This window comes from Papio anubis, chromosome X, assembly GCF_008728515.1.
Source record: "Papio anubis isolate 15944 chromosome X, Panubis1.0, whole genome shotgun sequence".
Lineage (NCBI taxonomy): Eukaryota > Metazoa > Chordata > Mammalia > Primates > Cercopithecidae > Papio > Papio anubis.
This window is the reverse complement of record NC_044996.1, coordinates 112,774,906-112,793,934: the sequence shown is the minus strand read 5'-3', so window position 1 is coordinate 112,793,934 and position 19,029 is coordinate 112,774,906. Positions and strand designations below refer to the sequence as shown.

Sequence of the window (19,029 nt, the reverse complement as noted above, 5' to 3'; positions counted from 1 at the left end):
TCTACTGTGGCTAAGCTGGCACCCCACCAAAAAGATAAAGTCCTTCTCACTCTTCTCTCCCCTTTCCACAAACAGAGGTGTCTCTCCTCATGGCCACCACAACTATTGAACCAAAGAGAGTATTGTCTGAGTTCCAATGTTCACTCAAGGGCCACGGCCACTTTGGTCAGCTTGTGGTGAATGCTGTCAGTCCTGAATCTCTCCCTTCAGGGCAGTAAGGAAATGGAATCCAGGAGCCAAAGCCTGGAATCAGGAACCCTAGGAGCCCACCTGATGCTCTGCCCCACTGTGGTCAAACTGGAACCCAAGCTGCAAGCCAAAGTCCCCTTTACTCTTACCTCTCCTTTCCTTAAGCAGAAGGATTCTCTCCCTGTAGCTGCCACAGCTGGGAATGTACTGGGTCACACCTGAAACCATCACAGCTCTGAGTCTCACCCAATACCCACAGCAAGTACTGCCTGGCTACAGTTGCTGATTATTCAGGGCCCTAGGTCTCTTCGGTCAGCACGTCATGAGTTCTGCCAGGACTGGTTCCTTCTCTTCAAGGTGACAGGCTCTCTTCTGGCCCAGGGTGTGTTTAGAAATGTCATCTGTGAGCTAGGGCCTGGAATGGGGGCCTCAAGACTCTGACCAGTGCCCTATCCTACTGTGTGTCTGAGCTGGTATCCAAGTAGCAAGACAAAGTTCTCTTTATTTTCTCCTCTCTTCTCCATAAGTGGAAGGAAGGATTCTCTCCTGGAGCTGTGAGCTGTGCTGCCTGGGACTGGGGGAAGGGAAGCACAAGCAATCCCTTAGCTGCCCCAGCGGATGTCTCACTAGGTTGTATGTACCCCAAGTCCACTGACTCTGAGCCCAGCACAGCACCAGGACTTGCAAAGAAACTGCAGTCCTTGTGGCCTAGACTACCTTTGAAGTTTATTTAGAACCATAGAGCACTCTAACCCATGACGACAAGGCTTGCTGGAACTCAGGTTCCAACCACTGGGATGGATGATTCTTCTCTGGTCTAGGGTTCATCTAAATGCTCCCTCTGTGGTAGCTGGCCGAGTTCTGTTCTTTGTTGGTTTCCACTGTGACAGGGCAGCACTGATTTTCAATGCAAAGTCCTACAATCACTGCAATCTCTCTTCCCCAAGCACACAGACCTTCTTCTCCATGCCATGTGGCTGCTGCCATGGATGGGGGAGAGCTGGTATACGTGATAGAACACTGCCTTTACTACCCTCTTCTGTGTCTGTTTCAGTGACATGAACCAAAAACCGGGTACTACGATCATGCACCTAATTTTTCACTCTTATGAAGGTACATTTCTAGTATGGGCAGTTGATCAATTTGATGTTCCTGCAACAGGGATAATTACTGGAGGCTTCTGTTTGGCGATTTTTCTCCACCTCCTTCACAATAACCTTTCAAGACTCATTTTTCCTCAAATATATGGCAACCATATAAAATGAATGATTAGATATTTTAAAAATTTATAGTATATAATTAAATATAGGAATCAGAAATCATGATATATTATAGTTCAAGAAATGGCAAACTTGCTTTAGTATAGAAAAGCAACATTCATTTAAAAGAAAAGCTTGAGTACTGCATGTACAAACATATGTACATAGTTTTTTGTTGTTCTTGCATGGCAATAATGAATGGTCCATAGGAAGCATATTAGTATTTTTCAACTCCCAATATTTATAACGTTTATCAAAGTTCAACGAGTGCCCTGTGAAATATAAGCTTTAAAACCAGAATCCAAATAGAACAAATTACCCCCTCAAATGTGTAAGACTTTAGCTGTCACTGTTTTCACTATCTCATCACCTTTACCACAAGTACATCCATCGTTATTGTCCTCCAGTTCCCATGTTAAATTTCTGAATGTGTACCCTCAGCATCTGTGAAGGTGTTGAAACCCTACTGGCCTAGTTTATGTATTTGCCTCAGTAACTAGATCTGCTTTCCTCCAAATTCTGGTATCATTTACTAGACTTAGCTGCAAAGCCTGACACAGCATAGTGTCATTATGTGTGTAAATCTTAGGCACTAATATACAAGTTTCCATCAGAGAATGAAGTGAGGCAAGGGTCTGACAAAATCACACAGTTTTTTTTTTCCCCCTAAAACTAATGTGTTCATTCTCCTCTTTACAGCACCTTCTTTCCCACCACTGAGTATGCTGACATCTTGGTCTAGGAAATAAGACAAGGAGAGCATGTCATGTATGTTTTTCAAAAATTCCCACTAATTGCGATCATTATTATATTGCACCCTGCAACCCAGTCTTGGAGGTCAAACTTTAAATTACAACCTCACAGTAAATATTTCACAAAGAACCCAACATAAAGTTCTAGAAACGAAGGGAAATGTTCGAGTTTTTCACAAAATTAAACATGCACTAACATTTATTTTCCTATTTAATGGAATGTGAGAAAGAGTACCATTTTTATAGTACATTCTGTGAGAGAATCGAAAATGTGTCATTGTTTTCAAATCCTGATCTATTTTTGTCCTCCATCCATATGGCTGAATAGTTTAACTATTAATATTTTTCAACCATCCGAGGCAAGATTAAAGTTAAAATGCAAATAAATTTATATTCATTTTGAAAACATAAATTCAGTTTAGTAACAGTAACATAAAGAAGCCGGGTGGCTAGATGCAAAAGATTCTTGTGGCAAATACATTATGGCAACCCTCAAATCAATCTTCCTGATTAAATGCTTTTAAAGAAAATAAATTTGCAGATGTCATCAGAAGCCAAGGACAAATATTAATATATCATGTTTGGAAGACTGTTTAAATTATCTCTAGTAAGAATAGGTAATGTTGACACGCTGAGATTATATTCATTTATATGGCAATAGAAGCCCACTCTCAACTTCAATAATTTTGCCACTACATAGTATCTAGCACAGTGCCTGGCACATACTAGACACTCAATAAATGTTTCCTGAATGTATAAGTAGTATAACTACAAATAAGACATAGTACAAAAATTCCAAATCAGAAAAATCAAAATTAAGATTAAAACATCAACTTCTATTAAACCTGCTCTCTGAGATAGCCTATTAATTTAATTTGAATTGTTCCAACCCCTGGCTGTTACCCTGTTCCAAAGTCACTTCCATATTTTCGGGTATCCTTAAAGTAGCACCCCACTCTCTGCAGTACCAATGTACTGTACTAGTCTGTTCTCACCCTGCTAATAAAGACATAACCGAGACTGGGTAATTTATAAAGAAAACAGGTTTAATTGACTCATAGTTTGGCGTGACTGGGGAGACTTCAGAAAAAATCATGATGGAAGGGAAAGCAAACATGTCCTTCTTCACATGACAGCAGGAAGAAGGGCCAAACCCCTTATAAAACCATCAGATCTTGTGAGAGCTCACTATCATGAGAACAGCATGAGGGTAACACCCCCATGATTCAATTACCTCCCACCAGGTCCCTCCCACAACACATGGGGCTTATGAGAACTATAATTCAAGATGAGCCAAACTATATCAGCATTATTTATCTTTATGAGAAAGCATTGTTTTTGAAGATACTCCTCTCTCATTTCTGTGAATTCCAGAAATTTAGCTTTCCTGTAATTTAAACGATGAGTCACATGCATTATTAGTACAAGAGATGTCCACATTGAGCTGCATTACCACATTTACAGAAAAAGTATTATGACCATATCCATTTGCAACCTAATCAAATGTCAAGTTATCATCTACAAATAATTCCTACTTCTTAGTCCAACAGCTAATCATCAATACTCATCAACACTCATATGTTGTCTCTGTTATATATTATTGAACCAGAATCTTGCTATTTCTTAATCACCCATGGGGGATGATATCGACATATGAGGACTGAATGAAATATCAGCACCATTTTTAGAGCTCCTGAGAAAGTAATTAAAATATTTAGCCCACTTCACTTGATAGAAAAATAGAACAGAAGATATCTAAGTAGAGGTTTACAAAGAAATTTAGATTTCTACGCTGTCATAGTTTCAGTTACATCAGTGCTTCTCAAACTTAAACTGATCAGGGATCACCTGGGATATTGCTAAATTGCACAATTCTGATTCTGTATATCAGAATGAGAGCTAAGAGTCTGCATTTTTAACAAGTTCTCAGGTGATGCTGATGCTACCGGTCCTACACCACCTTGATCTGCAAGTTACTATTGTTTAACATTATTGGAAGAAGTAAAAAAGTAAAATCAATGATTTTACCACAGTGTGAAATAAAATCACAATTAGGAGTTTGAGACTGTGCACCTCCGAAGTATTTACTGCAATGAATTCAGTTCCAAGATTGGAACTACCTGAGTAACTTAATTTAGTTGTTCATCTATTCATTCATATATTCACATGTGCAAACTTCTATTCACTGCACTTGGGAGAAAATAACCCGCTCATTTGTTCAGCACCTCCTTTTCTCTATCCACTCTCACATATGCTATCTTATTTCAAGATTCAAATAGACATTTGGGCGGGGGGGAAAGAGATGAGCCATATTTGTTAGATGTATTTTTCTGTCCAGTCAAAGCATTGATAGTGAATCACAATTATTTTCCATATTATGGCTTGTGTTTCTACCCAGATACTATTCAAATCTCTCCTCATGCTGATATAAACCAGAACACAACTTCACTTGGCCTCCTGACTTGCTTTCATTTTTTTTTTTTCCTTTACCATCACAAAGGTTTCAGTTTCCACCTGCATGTCCTAATTACAATTATCAGGAAAGTTGATGGAACTTGCTGTGCTTGAGTCCTTGTAAAAATGTCAGTAAATCTTTTTTGCTCTCTGTAGGTTGCATTTTTCAATCAAATTAATTAGTTTATTCATAGAGAAGAAAATCTTCTGTTGTCCCTATGCCAGTTGTCTCCTTGCACTTCCACAGTTGGAAGTTGTGTGTCTTGCTTCCCTCTCCCTTACCTCCTACCACCCCAAGTGTATTCCACAGCATTAAAAAAAATCATTTGGCTTATTCTTAAGGGGTTCTAACAAAACCACAACAACATTCTCTTGTTTTAATTATTATAATTATGAAAGCAGTGGCACTTAGTTTTCTCATTTAAATCTTGTAAACATTGGTAAAGTTTTGTAATTGACCAGTATCAGCACAGTCGTGCCAAACTCGTTTGTGACTGGAGATGTGTTAATAAACTTCTTTACTGTGTTAGCTTTTACCTCATCATAGTTTTACATCCATGAAAGCACCAGAATTGCAGATAAAATACATTAGCAAGGAAAGAATCAAATGAGAGTGTGGTTATGAAGGAGAAAGAAAGGAGGAAGTATTTGTATGGTGATTTTTTCCTGACATTCCTTTGAAAGCATATTTTTAAATGTTGCAGTGGTGAAAACATAACTGCAAATGTAATTCTAATCATCCTGCTCACGCTCCCTTTCCCCCACACAAAAGACCCACAACTATACCCTTTGGGGAAAAAATGAGGCAATTAGAAAACGCTGGAGAAAAAAAGTAAAAAACATCTATGAGGGCCAGGTTTGGTAGCTCATGTCTGTAACCCCAGTACTGTGGGAGGCCAAAGTGGGAGGATCACTTGAGGCCAAGAGCTTGAGACTAGCCTGGGAAACATAGCAAGACCTCATCCCTACAAAAAAATTTAAAACATTTTAAAAATTATATATGTCTATATAATTATAATTTTATATGTAATATATAATTTCATACATATAATTATATAATATAAAATTTTATATAACTATATATTATATAATAATATATACATATGATTTTTAAAATTTTTTAAATTTATTGTAATATATTATGTAATTTTATATATAAATTATACATATATTTTTATATAATATATATTTATATATAAATTTATATACACACACACACACCAAAGGGTATAGTTGTGGGTCTTTTGTATAAGGATAAGGGAGCATGAGCAGGATGATTAGAATTTATATATATAAATTATATAATATATATAATTTATATATAAATAATATATTATATATATAGTTATATAAATTTATATATAAATACATATTATATACTATATATAATTTATATAAATTGTATATTATATATTATATGAATATATAATTTTATATATTATATATAATTACATATTATATATTTTTATATATTATATATAATTACATAGTATATATTTTATCTATTATATATAATTACATATTACATCTTATATGTTTTATCTATTATATATACCACATATTACATCTTATATAATTTTATATATTATATATAATTACATATATATCATATATAACATATAATTTTATATATCATATATAACTACATATTATATATCATATATAACATATAATTTTATATATAATATATAATTTTATTATTTTATATATATACTTATATATATATATAAAATTATATATAATTATATATTATATATAAAATTATATGTATTATGTATTATTATATATTATATAAAATTATATAATATATACAAAATTATAATTATATAATATGTATTATATAATTTTAATATATAAAATTTTATATTATATATAGTTATATATTATATAAAATTATATATGTTTTATATATAAAATGTAAAATTTTACATCAAAAGTGATATGGCAGGGTAAAAAGAATTAACTGATAACGCATCTTATTTATTATAATAATCTTTCTTTACATTTTATAATAATTTTGCATTCACAAACTGAGTTTTTATACCCTATCTCACCTACTATCTTTTAGAGGTATGTCAGCCTCACACAACTATTGCTGTTTTATAAAACTATGAATTAGAGATCATAAATGAAAAATATATTGCCCCAGTTCACGTAAATAAGTGTTTGAGAAAGCAAGACATTATACCTTAGGCAAACTGGAGAGGATTTTATGTAAGACAGAAATCAGGGCACGCTATTATCTCTGTCTTTTTAATATTTCTTGTTTTGTATGGTAATTGTTGACCGTTTATGGGATAAATAGTATTTCCTAGATGCAACTTGTATAACAGTAACTATAGGCACAAATCAAAGACGCCTATTTCCAAAGGAAAAAGCATTTTTACTGTCAAAAGGGGAAAAAAAAGGAGCTAAAACTAAACAGAGAAGTGGTTTTTAAATTAACTAATTGGCTAAGATAGTAGAGTATACTTTTATCACGACTACCAGCTGGTCTAAGACACTACTGTGTCTTAACTGGCAACCTTTACTGGCCTAATAACTGTATACTTTTATCACAACTACCAGCTGGTCTAAGACACTTCTGTGTCTTAATTGGCTACCTTTACTGGACTAATAACTGTCCTCTCTTTCTCCAGTGGCCTTACTGATAGGTTTTCTTGACCTATCTCTCACTTTCATAAAATCTGATGGCTTTGTCTTGCCCTTGGGTCTAGAATTCAAAGCCCTTATTCAATCAAAGCCCTGACCGACACTACCATATGTAATTAGTCTCCTACCTATATTTCAACCCCATCTCAGACCTCAGCCATCTAACTTACCACCCTGCAACTCTCTAGTTCCCCTGGTCTTTTGGTTCCTCCAGCAAGACAAACAGTCCCTATTTTAGGGCCTTTGCATTAGCTGTTGCTACTCCGTGAACTACACTTCCTTGGGATCTGTGAATAGTGGTACCTTCTTGTCGTTCAAATCTCAAACTAAATGGTACCAATCTTGAAAGTCTTACCTGGATCACAAAATCTAAAGTAGCCCTCTCAACCATTCTCTATCACATTACCTTTTAATCTCTTCAAAAAGTGTATTTTTATTTGGTATTTTTCTTGTTTTTTTTTTTTTTTTTTTTTTTTTTTTTTTTTTTTTTTTTTTTTTAATTGGTTGCCAGCCTCTCCAGAATGTATTTCATGAGATCTGGGTCCAGACCCTGTATGATCATTGAGTCTCCAGTGCCATTAATTGTTTTTGATAACATATTTCATTAATATTTGTTCATATAAAGATATATATATCTCACAATGACTACATATGAAATGTAATTTGATTGTTGCTATGAGTTTGGTGCAAAAGTAATTACGGTTTTCCCTATTACTTTCAATGGAAAAAAACACAATTACTTTTGCAGCAACCTAATAGTAAATATGTTGGTAGATGGTATTTGTAATTGATTAGTGTAAATGTTCATAGATTTTAGTGATAAGCTTATCTATATTTACAAGAAGTTTTTAATTTTTGTTATATCAACTTAGAAGTTATAGCATAGCTTTGAATATACTTAATATACCTAGACAAATGTTAATTATCATTTCTCTAATCGCTAAACCAAGGCTTAGACAGGAAATAATGGCTTCCAACTGGATCTATCCAAACCCTGTCTTAGGTAGAGAGAGAAAAGAAGTATGGACTAATCTATTCTTACTAGTAATCTTCTACTCTGAAGTAATCATATATTTAGAAAAAAATAGGTAATGCTCCAAGTTGAAGCTAATCATTGATATGACCATGATAATGGAAACTGAACAGGTTACAATTTATTTGAAGCATTAAGTAAAACCTAGATTAGTTATTTAAAAATACTGACAATATCCTCTTTTCATAATCACCTTTTTGTTTCCTCCCATAAAATCTTTCAAAAATTAGGTCCAGCAAAGTTTACATAATGGCTTATCTCATTAGAATTTTATAGGTTTTATGCATGAACACATGCAAAATTAGTGAAAGTGGCAAGGAAGACTCACTGTTATTTATAAACTTTCATATTCTTTCTGAATTTGTGTTGCTCAAATAATGCTTCATAAATTCATTTTTAAGGAATTTTCCAGAAAGGACTATGTGATAGAAGTGGTTGCATGTACGTGTCTCATTTTAAAAACTCTGTAAGATGTTTAGCAAAAGCTATCCCAGCTAGAGGGCTGTCCTTGCCTTCTTGATAATTATTCTAAAAGCTGTAACACATACCAAAGCTCCTAAATCTTCCCTAAGGACAAACTAATTTTTTGTCAATCTCAGCTAGGTAGTAATACTGCCATTTTAGAATTCCCATTCTCTAGTGCGATGGGGATGAGGAAATTACATGCACACATATCTATATGTCTGTCATCCTTCATTTAATGGCAGGTATCCCTTGAAAGGGAGATATTTTGAATAAACATCTTTTTAAATGTTAGAATCACAGATAAAAGACTTTTTTTTTTTAATGTTTCAGATAAGAAAAAGTTGCAATTTTAATTCCAGGAGGAATTCCTATTTTCTTGCAACTCAATTTCACACATAAATTAATTAACTGATTAGTAGGAATAATTAATGCCATATTGTTAGTCTTATTGAAAATGGGGAGTATAAGAACAATGAGAGCATTTAGCCTCCAGGAGAGTATGGAAAAATAGAGTGCACAAAGGAGAAGCCACTGGTGCTATTATGGCAAGGGCAGTAAAAGAGGAGGTTGGATTTTCAAAACTTTCTAATTTTGTTTGAGGTTGCTTTAAGTTCCACAGATCATTGCAAATAGAAGCTCTAACCTGAAGAATGTTGGCATATGACCACAAGTAGGTGGCTTGTATATTAATATCAATAACAGATGGAGTAAATTAGTGGACCTGGTCAACACTGGGGGGGTGGGCAGACTCAATAATTATGATTATTGTACCTCTCACCTCTAGGGGTAGTGACAATCATCACCATGATCACGGCAGGCAAATACTATCAATATGCATAGACTAGTATCTCCTGGCTTGGAATACATATATAGTTATGAAACCTCTATCTTATATGTACCTTATTTATTCTTTCAAAAGGCCTGAGCTTAAAAATGTGTTTTCCTCTCCCTAATTTCACGCTATAATTTAGTACTGGAATACCAATGCCTCTAGCCTATCTAATGAGTTTCCTTGGTCCTATTTTTAAAGCTTTTAGTCTTCATAAATAATAGTTAAATAAACTTAAGGCATTTGGACAATTTTTTAACTTAATGTATTCAAATCCACAGTTGGCACTTCATTTCTTTTCATTTAAAAATAAATCTATCCTGTCTTGATAGGCTTTACATGAATACACACACCTAACAATATAAATCAAAGCAACATATCCAGAATGATGAGATCTGCTGGTTACCTTTATAAGAAATGTATCCTTTTATCAGAAACGTCTCAAAACCTTTTTATTAAGTCAATATATATTCTTAAGACAATTCACAGCCATACTGTATTTGAATATGAATTTCCCAAAACATTTGAATGATTTTTTTCAAGAGGATTTCCATACATAGATGAGTAACTAATATTTTCAAGGGCTTTTTCTTCAGAAGAGAAGTTTCCTGTCAACTGTAGCTAATAAGTGATTTTATGTACATAATCTCCTGTGTATGCTTCTGTGTCTTTTATAGTTACATTTTAATTTTTGGAGGAAAACCTAGAAAATAATAACTATGACAGAATTTTGGCAACTCTCAAAGCATAGTTCTGTAGAGAACAGTGCATCTATCTAGCATCTGCTCTTTTAGTTGTAAAAGTGAAAACCAAAATGTTATTGCCATGAAAATCCAACCACAGTGTCCCTTGAAAGAGAGCTGTGTGCCTTGGAAACAAACTGAGAATCGTAACTTAACCATTAAACCACATCAAAATAATAACAAGATTCCAAAACTTGTTAATTTTCTTAATTAAAAACAAATAAGGACTTACTTGCTTTGTTTTTCCATGCTAGCTACCCTGAGGCATTCCCATCTTGAATTTAGGAGATTCATCTGCTCTTGTACTTCAGTTTCTTCATCTTCTGATAATTTCCCTGTTCCAATCAGCTGACTTCCCAATTGTAGAATATTACCAACCCGGCCCTGATGGGCTGTCAAATCCATCATGTACCCCTAACAAAGAAGGAAGTCAACAATTGTAATTAGAACTCTAGGTAAATCAGTGTGGTTTTGAGTTTTATTTGTTGGCGGTTTTAAACTTGTGGCCCATTTAGATTTATTTTCCCAGTAAAAGGATTTTAATTTATACTTGCAGAATCCCAAAACCACTTTTAATATGAATGAAGGAAAAATATCTTAAGTCAAATTCTTCAGAAGCAGGCCCCGAGATAAAGATTTCAGTGCAAGTGACTTATTAAGGAAGAGCTCCCTGGAAGTTCTGCAAGGGAGCTGAAGAAGGAGGAAAAAGGACAGGGAAGGGAAAGAAGCCAAACAAGTATATCATCTCAGGAAAAGTCTCCCACTGAGAGAAGTTAAGCCCAATACCATACAAGTACTGGGTCGGGAATGTAAATAATGCCTCAGCATTGCCTTGACACAAGAGAAAGGAGCTGGGCTTTCATAGTCTTGTTGGCAAATCAGATAGAAATGCCTTCGATGATTGCTCTCCAAAAGAGAACTTCAAAATCTGACTGTTGGAATCCCAAGCACATAACAACAACTAAATTTCCGAAATACAAGGATGTAAGAGAGTAATTGAGGAAAAAGGATGACTTGCCATTATCACAAGTCATGTTTCGTTTTGTAAATTAATGTTTTAGTTTACCTCATGAGTATGAAATTGTTCTTTCACCACTTCCACATCATTAGAAATCTCTCCTTGTGCTTGCAATGTGTCCTCAGCAGAAAGAAGCCACGATAATACTTCTTCTAAAGCTGTTTGGTAACGGTCCAGGTTTACTTCACTCTCCATCAATGAACTGCCAAATGACTTGTCTTCAGGAGCTTCCAAATGCTGCACAATAAAACAAATTGGGTGTTACACAATTAATGTCTTTGCAGACTGTTCCAGTACATTAAATGATAAATTGAATGAAATATTTAAAATGCTAGGACTATCCACCTGCATTATCAGACACAGGAAAAGCAGATACAGAAAATAGTGAGCTTTCATTTTAACTTCTTCATGCATACATCAATTTTCAAATAGTCAAAATCCACAACAAATTAATATTGTATTAAAGTTCTTCTAGATTACTGCAAGGAGGAAATTAGCATATCACCTCATGTTGCTTTTTAAATGCTACAAATATTGATCCATAGGAACTTTCCTCAATTCTTATTTACAATAACTTACATATACATTATCGGAATTATATTTTACATACCTTTGCAATGGCATTAAAGGAAACATCTCTTCCTGAGAGGCCCTAGGTAATGAAATATTTCCAAATGTTTACAGACCAATAAAGGTATCAGTAAGAAAACAAGGAGGTAGGGGAAAGGAAGGCAACATTTAGAAAGAAAAAAATAACCTCACCCACCCATCTAAAATTTCTAACAGTATAATTACTTCTATGATTTAGCCTTTATTTCCAGAACGTCACTATTTAAATAGTAACATATTATCTTAGGAGAAGTAAAATATGCAGTATGTTTTACCCAATTTAATTAGCAGGATATTAAGTGAGATTGCAAATGGTTGTCTTGGAATTTCTACCTGGACCCTAAAGCCAAGAACAAAGTGTACAAAGCATCCATAATTCTAAAAAGAAGATCCAGGGTACCTGTTAAAAAATTGCTAAGAAGTGATCACAAAATTGGCCTCACAACCCTTAATCCACTATCTAGCTTAAAGGTGTGTAACAGCAAGCAAGGAGGTCGATTCGAAAAATTTGGTGAGAAAGACTTCCTCTGGAGAGGCTGGAGTGCTCTGCGTGGCTCTAACTTCTCCCCATCTGAAGCCAAGTAATAGAGACAGGGTCGTTTACACGACCTCTAAAACCTGGCCATATGTTTGCAGAGATTTGCATGCTACGGGAACCATACTCTCAAGTGATAGGAAAGGCTTCTTGGGATAACCTACATGTCTGCTGCTTTAACCTAAAGGCATTTATCAAGGGCAAAAATTTGAGTAAACTAGTAAGTTTGCAGGAGGTTTTACTTTGGCAGGAGTGTACTCCTTGTAGGTTGCTGGGCTTCAAAAATCCTGAGACCATGCTCAAAGAGGGATTTTGCCGAGGTCAAGAACATAGGCATACTATTTATGGAGTTGAGCAGAACAAATGAATATTGGAGAAATATTTGTAGAGGAATCTTCTGCATTCCCCAAATATTGCAAGCAAACACTGGGCCCCCTAACAAACAAGGTTTTGTAAAGGAACCAAAAAGCAGTGTAGAACAACAGAAGCTATCTGGGGGATTTCGTAATCTCACCTAGAGAAAACTCAACCTTTGGTGGCTTTCCCCTGGTGTGTATACGCTGCATTTCCTGTCCTTCTCAGTTCTGGGACTTAACCCACTAAGCTGCCAGCATCAACTTACTTGTGCTCTTACGGAAAATGCTCAAATTTTGAAACTTTAATATTTTAAATTTCCCCAACTGTTAAGTCCTTTGAGATGACAAGGCACAGTGACAGTTATTGCTATGACATTTTCATCAAATGACACACTCTTTTTCCAGTTTATATAGAAGTGGCAGAGAGAGGCCATCCTGGTGGAGTCGCAATCACCCAACTTTATCATCTCAAAGAGCCTAAGTGCTCTGAAAGGGCTATTTGCATGGGACCCCTGTCTAAGAGTAAGGCAATTTCTGAAGGTCTTAGGGGTTAGAACAAGTTTCATGGTGTATCCCTTCTATCTCTAAATACTATTAATAATAAACATCAAAGTCAGCATTAAGGGGGAAAATAACATAAAGGTAGCCTGAGAGATGTGCACCGGTGGAACCAGCTTCATGTTTGTGCAACCTGAGCAGTTGCACAGGGCCCTGAGCACAGAAGAAACACATGCCTCTTTTATCTGCTGATACTATCCTGAAATTCTTGATAATTTTATTTTTGAATTTGTGTTTTAGAAGAACCAGACCCTGCTTCAAATGCAGAAAGAAGGCAATTCTTTCAAGAAAATACAAACGACCAAGAAACCCTATCATATCCTTTCCTACTCCTGTTATGTTCCTGTATGAACCAATCACTTATGCTGAAATTGATGATATAGAAAGAAAAGGAATCTTGTGACTTTGGGAAAGTTAGCCCTGCATAAGCCTTAGTTTCTGCCTATGTAAAATGGGAAGAATAATACTTCCATAATAAGATCGTGGTAAGAATTAAAGAGTGTATAATGCACTTGACAGAGTGTCTGACCTTGTGTAAGAACTAAATAAAGTATGTTATAGCTGTAATTATTATCAAATTCCTGTGTATGTATAAGAAGTGTTTTGAAACATAAATTGCCCCAAGGTTACCTTCTTAAGTCACTGTTTGGGTTTCAGGAGATGGAAAATTATTGTCAAAAATACGCCCCCCAAAATGTTTAAGAGCAAACATTATTTAACTCTTTTTGAAATCTGAACTTCAACCTAGCCCGTATTTAAGAATTCTTAAAAATCATTAACAATATTGAATTCACATAATCTTCTCCAAATGAAACACTGTAAACAGCACTAGTACTCAAGTAACAATATTTCACATTGTGCAATTTGAATCAAAATATTAAACACTTTATAATTTATTGATGTTTACATAGAATTGAATTTTTGAAGAAAATATTAAAGGCATATCCTTATACTCAAGGACATGACATCTAGTACTCAAATTCTCAATGTAAATATTTTGTCTGAGAATGTGCATAAAACAAAAACATTTCAATGACAGCCTTCTTAAAGCTAAATTCAAATCTGAATAAGCTATGCAAAATTTTACATTTATATCCATAAATTCAACTATAGAGCTATAATCAAAATTTTAATTTAAGATCTGAGTAATTATTTGTCTACAGACTATTGTTTTTCAAATGGTAAGTCATAATCCATTCACGGTTCATAAAATAATGTTAGTGGGTTATGGCTAGGAATATTTTAAAATTAAAAGAATAAAAAGTATTAGTCTGTGCCACTTATATAATACTAAGAATTATTGTCTCAATTTTTGTTTCAGATGTGCATATGGGTTTATTTAGATATGTATGTGTATATATGTTCTAAGGTGAGATTAAACTTTTTTCTGCAGTTTGTAAAACAAAATTGGAAATGGCTCTAGAATTTCAGACTAAGTAAACTGATGAAAAAAGAAATTTGCTTGAATTCTACATTTGTATATTTTCCATAGACACCTTGGAATAAAAGACATTTTAAAATAAAACCATGTTTAATCTGAGAATTTGGAAATAAAGATATATAAAGAGGTTAATGCATTGTTTCAGCACCCCAAAATATGTTTTTATCATCACAGAATTTTACATTGCACCTAAGCTGGAATCAGTTCATACATGTCATGGCATCAAATGAGGAGATTTTCTAGGAAACTTGATTTTTGTTGTTTATAGATCTACGCATAAGGAAGATAGACCCCAATCATTTCATGAATGAAGATGCCAGTATCATCAACTGGAACTAATTATTTTTCCTATGCTTCAATCCTATTTTGTCTTTATCACAGTAGTTTGTTTCTCTTCAGTACATTGGGCAAATAATGATTCTGATGAGAGGCATAACAATGAATGGATGAAACGATTCTGTTTTTTTCTCAGAATTGAGTGCACTCAAATTTATTCAACGTTATCCACAGACTTCAGAGTCTTAATTACTGCCTATTTGAGAAAGTATTAGATATTGTCACCTATGTTTCTTGAAGACATTGCTCATTAAAAAAGGTGGAAGAGTGGAAAGGAGAAAGGTAAAACAATGAGGGATGATAAATGACTGTTTTAGTCTAGCGATGTCTAGAAAAATCTCTAGAAACTCATTTCTGGAAACAATTTCTAGTCATAATTTGTAGTTGTAGAATTTCTATTACTAGAAATTGTCCTAATAAAGTATAGAGCAATAGCCTTGATACTACTCAACATATAAATATATTTTAAAACCCAGTTTACTATCTGCCTGATCTTGGATATTTAACCTCTCCGCATCTCAGTTAATCCATCTATAAAACAAGAAAAATATCTGTCCATAAGATTTCTGGTCAGATGAGATGAGATAGTGCATATAAAATGCTAAGCACATTCTAGATCCCAAGAAATGTTCTGCCAATGCCTGTGTTTGGGGGCCAATGTTCATTGAAATGGCAAATGATTTTTATGAGGAAACAGTTGAATGAGTTCTGTGTGTTTTTGGAAGCATGATTTAGGCAATTCAAACTGAGGTGAGTCATCAAGTGGCTACATATAGGTTGTGAAACCAGGAGTCCAGCAAACCACAAAGCTCTTAGAAAAAATAACTGGGACACTTTGAGAGGGCACAGTCTATCACTGAGCAGTTTTATATCACTGATAAGATTGATTTATTTTTGCAATTTATCTAAATTCAGCCTTAAAATGTGAATATTCTTGCCACACTTCCGCTGTGTTTTCTCACAGATATAATATGTAAACCAGGGTACTAGTCAAAGCATACAAATGATTACTGAAGTGATTTATGAGAAATTAATCCATCATGCAACACTGTACATGATATTCTATCTAATGACACTATTAAATAGGTAATTTTTAATATTGATAGGGCCTGAAATTCAGTTCAAAGTTAAGCCCTAATGAGGATTTATGAAAAATCATGGCTTGCTGTTATGGCAACATTAAAACAACAAATACAACTACTACATATATAATAGCAATAACAACAGCTGCCATTATTTACTGAGTACTTAGTGCCAGTCAATTTGCTAATCATTTAATATGCATTATATCATTTTTCACTACAACAGATCAGGGTAACAGAGATTAGTATGATGAGGAAATGGAAACAGAAAAATTAGGTGACTTGCCAAAGGTCACAAAGGTAACTGGTGGTTCTGGGACTTAAAACCAGGTTGTTTGGATTCCAAAACACATCTTTATCACAATATGATCAATCTCTGTTAATGAAGAAAATGAATTAAGAGTCTAAGCAATAGCACTTTTACAAAATATCATAACTTTTTTTTTTCTGTTTTTTTGAAATGGAGTTTTGCTCTTGTTGCCCAGGCTGGAGTGCAGTGGTGGGATCTCAGTTCACTGCAGCCTCCGCCTCCTGGGTTCAAGCCATTCTCCTGCCTCAGCCTCCTGAGTAGCTGGGATTACAGGCACACGCCACTACGCCTGGCTAATTTTTATGTTTTTAGTAGAGACAGGGTTTCAGCACGTTGGCCAGGCTGGTCTCAAACTCCTGACCTCAGGTGATCCACCTGCCTCGGCCTCCCAAAGTGCTGAGATTACAGGTGTGAGCCACTGTGTCAGGCCCTCATACAACTTTTTAAAAATAACTCAAATTACATTTTTTCTTAATTCCTACAAATTCAATCAATGGTTTGGAAGCTACTAGGAAAATACCTGGTCTTCACTACGTTGGTTAGTAGGAAATCAAAAGTCAAGTCTAAATAATGCACGCAAGTCACAGACACTGGTGTCACACTGAGGAAGATACCAATATACCAGAAAGACAGCAATGGGATACAGCCCGGATGGTAGCACAGACCCGATAAGCCCCCCATTCTCCATGAAGTCCTTATTTCACACTGCATGTCTCTAGCAAAATATCTCATGTACCTCGTAAATATATACACCTACTCTGTAGCCACAAAAAGTTAAAAAATATTTTTAAAAGATTTTTAAAAACACAGATACATAAACAGAAAAAAAAGTCAGAAGAAGCTGAGCAAAAAATAAAGTTAAGAAATTCTTTCTAAAGGCAGGCATGTCCCAAGTCCACCATTTGAACTCTATACCTTCTGTTAATCCTGTGATTTGCCTTTTATGTTAAATGTCAGCAAATTTAACATTCTCACTATTACAGAATCCGTCACAGAAATGCTACATTGTGCATAGGATGCTCTGTTTAAGAAGACAAAAATGGATATCATATGTACACGTATGTGGGTATTTTAGTTTTTAAAAATCTCATTCTATAGCCTATTAAACAAAAGGTACTAGAGCTAAAAACATTAATCTTAATTCCTACATTTAAAAAAATGGCCCTGGCAAAGACTGCTCGTCCTCCAATATGTATCTTTCTTCATCCTTTATATAGTATTAGAAAGTTTAGGGGACAATTTGGCTATCTAGAAAAGTAACTCCAGTTCCCACTTTCCCTTGCAGTTAGATGTGGCATGTAACCAAATATTGGCCAGTTGGATATAATGCATGCAGCTTCATCATTAAGACCTAAAAGGGCATGGATATGCTCTCTTCTTTGTCCTCCCTCCCGAAGGTCGTGATACACACATGAAGCTGTGAGGTATCCTTGACCATGACTACGAAAGACAGCGTCCCAGGGAATGACCGAAAAACTAGGCAGAAGGACTATGGATCCTTGAATGAGCAGAGCCTTCCTACAAGGCCTTGATCACTCCCAACTACACCAAATTTAAGAGAAATAACTCTGAAAGAGAAATAAACTCATTTTTTCATTCATCCATCCTTGTGTTTTTGTTAGTGCCACAAAACCTACAGCCATCTAATACACTGATATACTCTAAGTTTCTAGTAGCTGAGATTTTATTATTAAAAAAAAGTATCTGTAAAAGCTTATATGTGATTTTAAAATAAACTTTCTACTGTAAAATCAGATGTCTCTCTAATACTAAACTCTCTCTCTGTCTGAAACATACTGTCAATGAAGTTTCCAGTCATTTTGCTTCATTATTTTTTTAAGCCACATACCTTTAGATATTATGCTAACCTTTACATTGTAGGAAGGAAGGGACTCTGACCACATGCCTAACAGCATCGCACAAAGATAATAAGCATTTACTAAATTGTTTGGGGTAATTTTAATTTCTCATTAAAGATCATTTGTGCTTCCAAATTCAGGTTTTATATAAAATATGTTTTAACCAATCAATACCTTGAAAATGGAGTAACATGCCATAAAATATTCATAATTTTAAATATATGCCTTCCCAACATTCCTACTCATATTTCATATGTGATATGTGATTCACACATATATATAGTATACAAACTTATATGTGGGTATGTGTATGTTTTCTTCCTCTAATTTCTCTAATTCTACTATTTATATCTTTGGGTATACATTTACTTTCTAACTTATGTTATATTTTATTCCTTTATTTTTTCCTGCACTTCACCTGAGAGTTTCTGTCTCGGCTATTATAATCCACAAAATAGAACCTTTCTCGTAAAATCAAGAAGAAAAAGAAACAAGCATTGTTATGGCAAATTCTCCTAAACCAATGGAAGGTCAGAGAGAAAATAATAG

At 34.5% G+C, this 19,029-nt stretch overlaps 1 protein-coding gene across 1 annotated transcript in view; it reads right to left on the bottom strand.

Annotated features, from left to right (window-relative positions):
* The window catches only part of DMD (dystrophin), a 2,174,064-nt gene that overhangs the window by 1,589,051 nt on the left and 565,984 nt on the right, over positions 1–19,029 (bottom strand). The window contains exons 10-11 of the mRNA XM_031660704.1: positions 11,443–11,631; positions 10,609–10,790 (exon numbers count right to left, since the gene is read on the bottom strand). Of these exons, the coding sequence (XP_031516564.1) occupies positions 10,609–10,790; positions 11,443–11,631 (371 nt within the window). The remainder of the gene's footprint in view (positions 1–10,608; positions 10,791–11,442; positions 11,632–19,029) is intronic.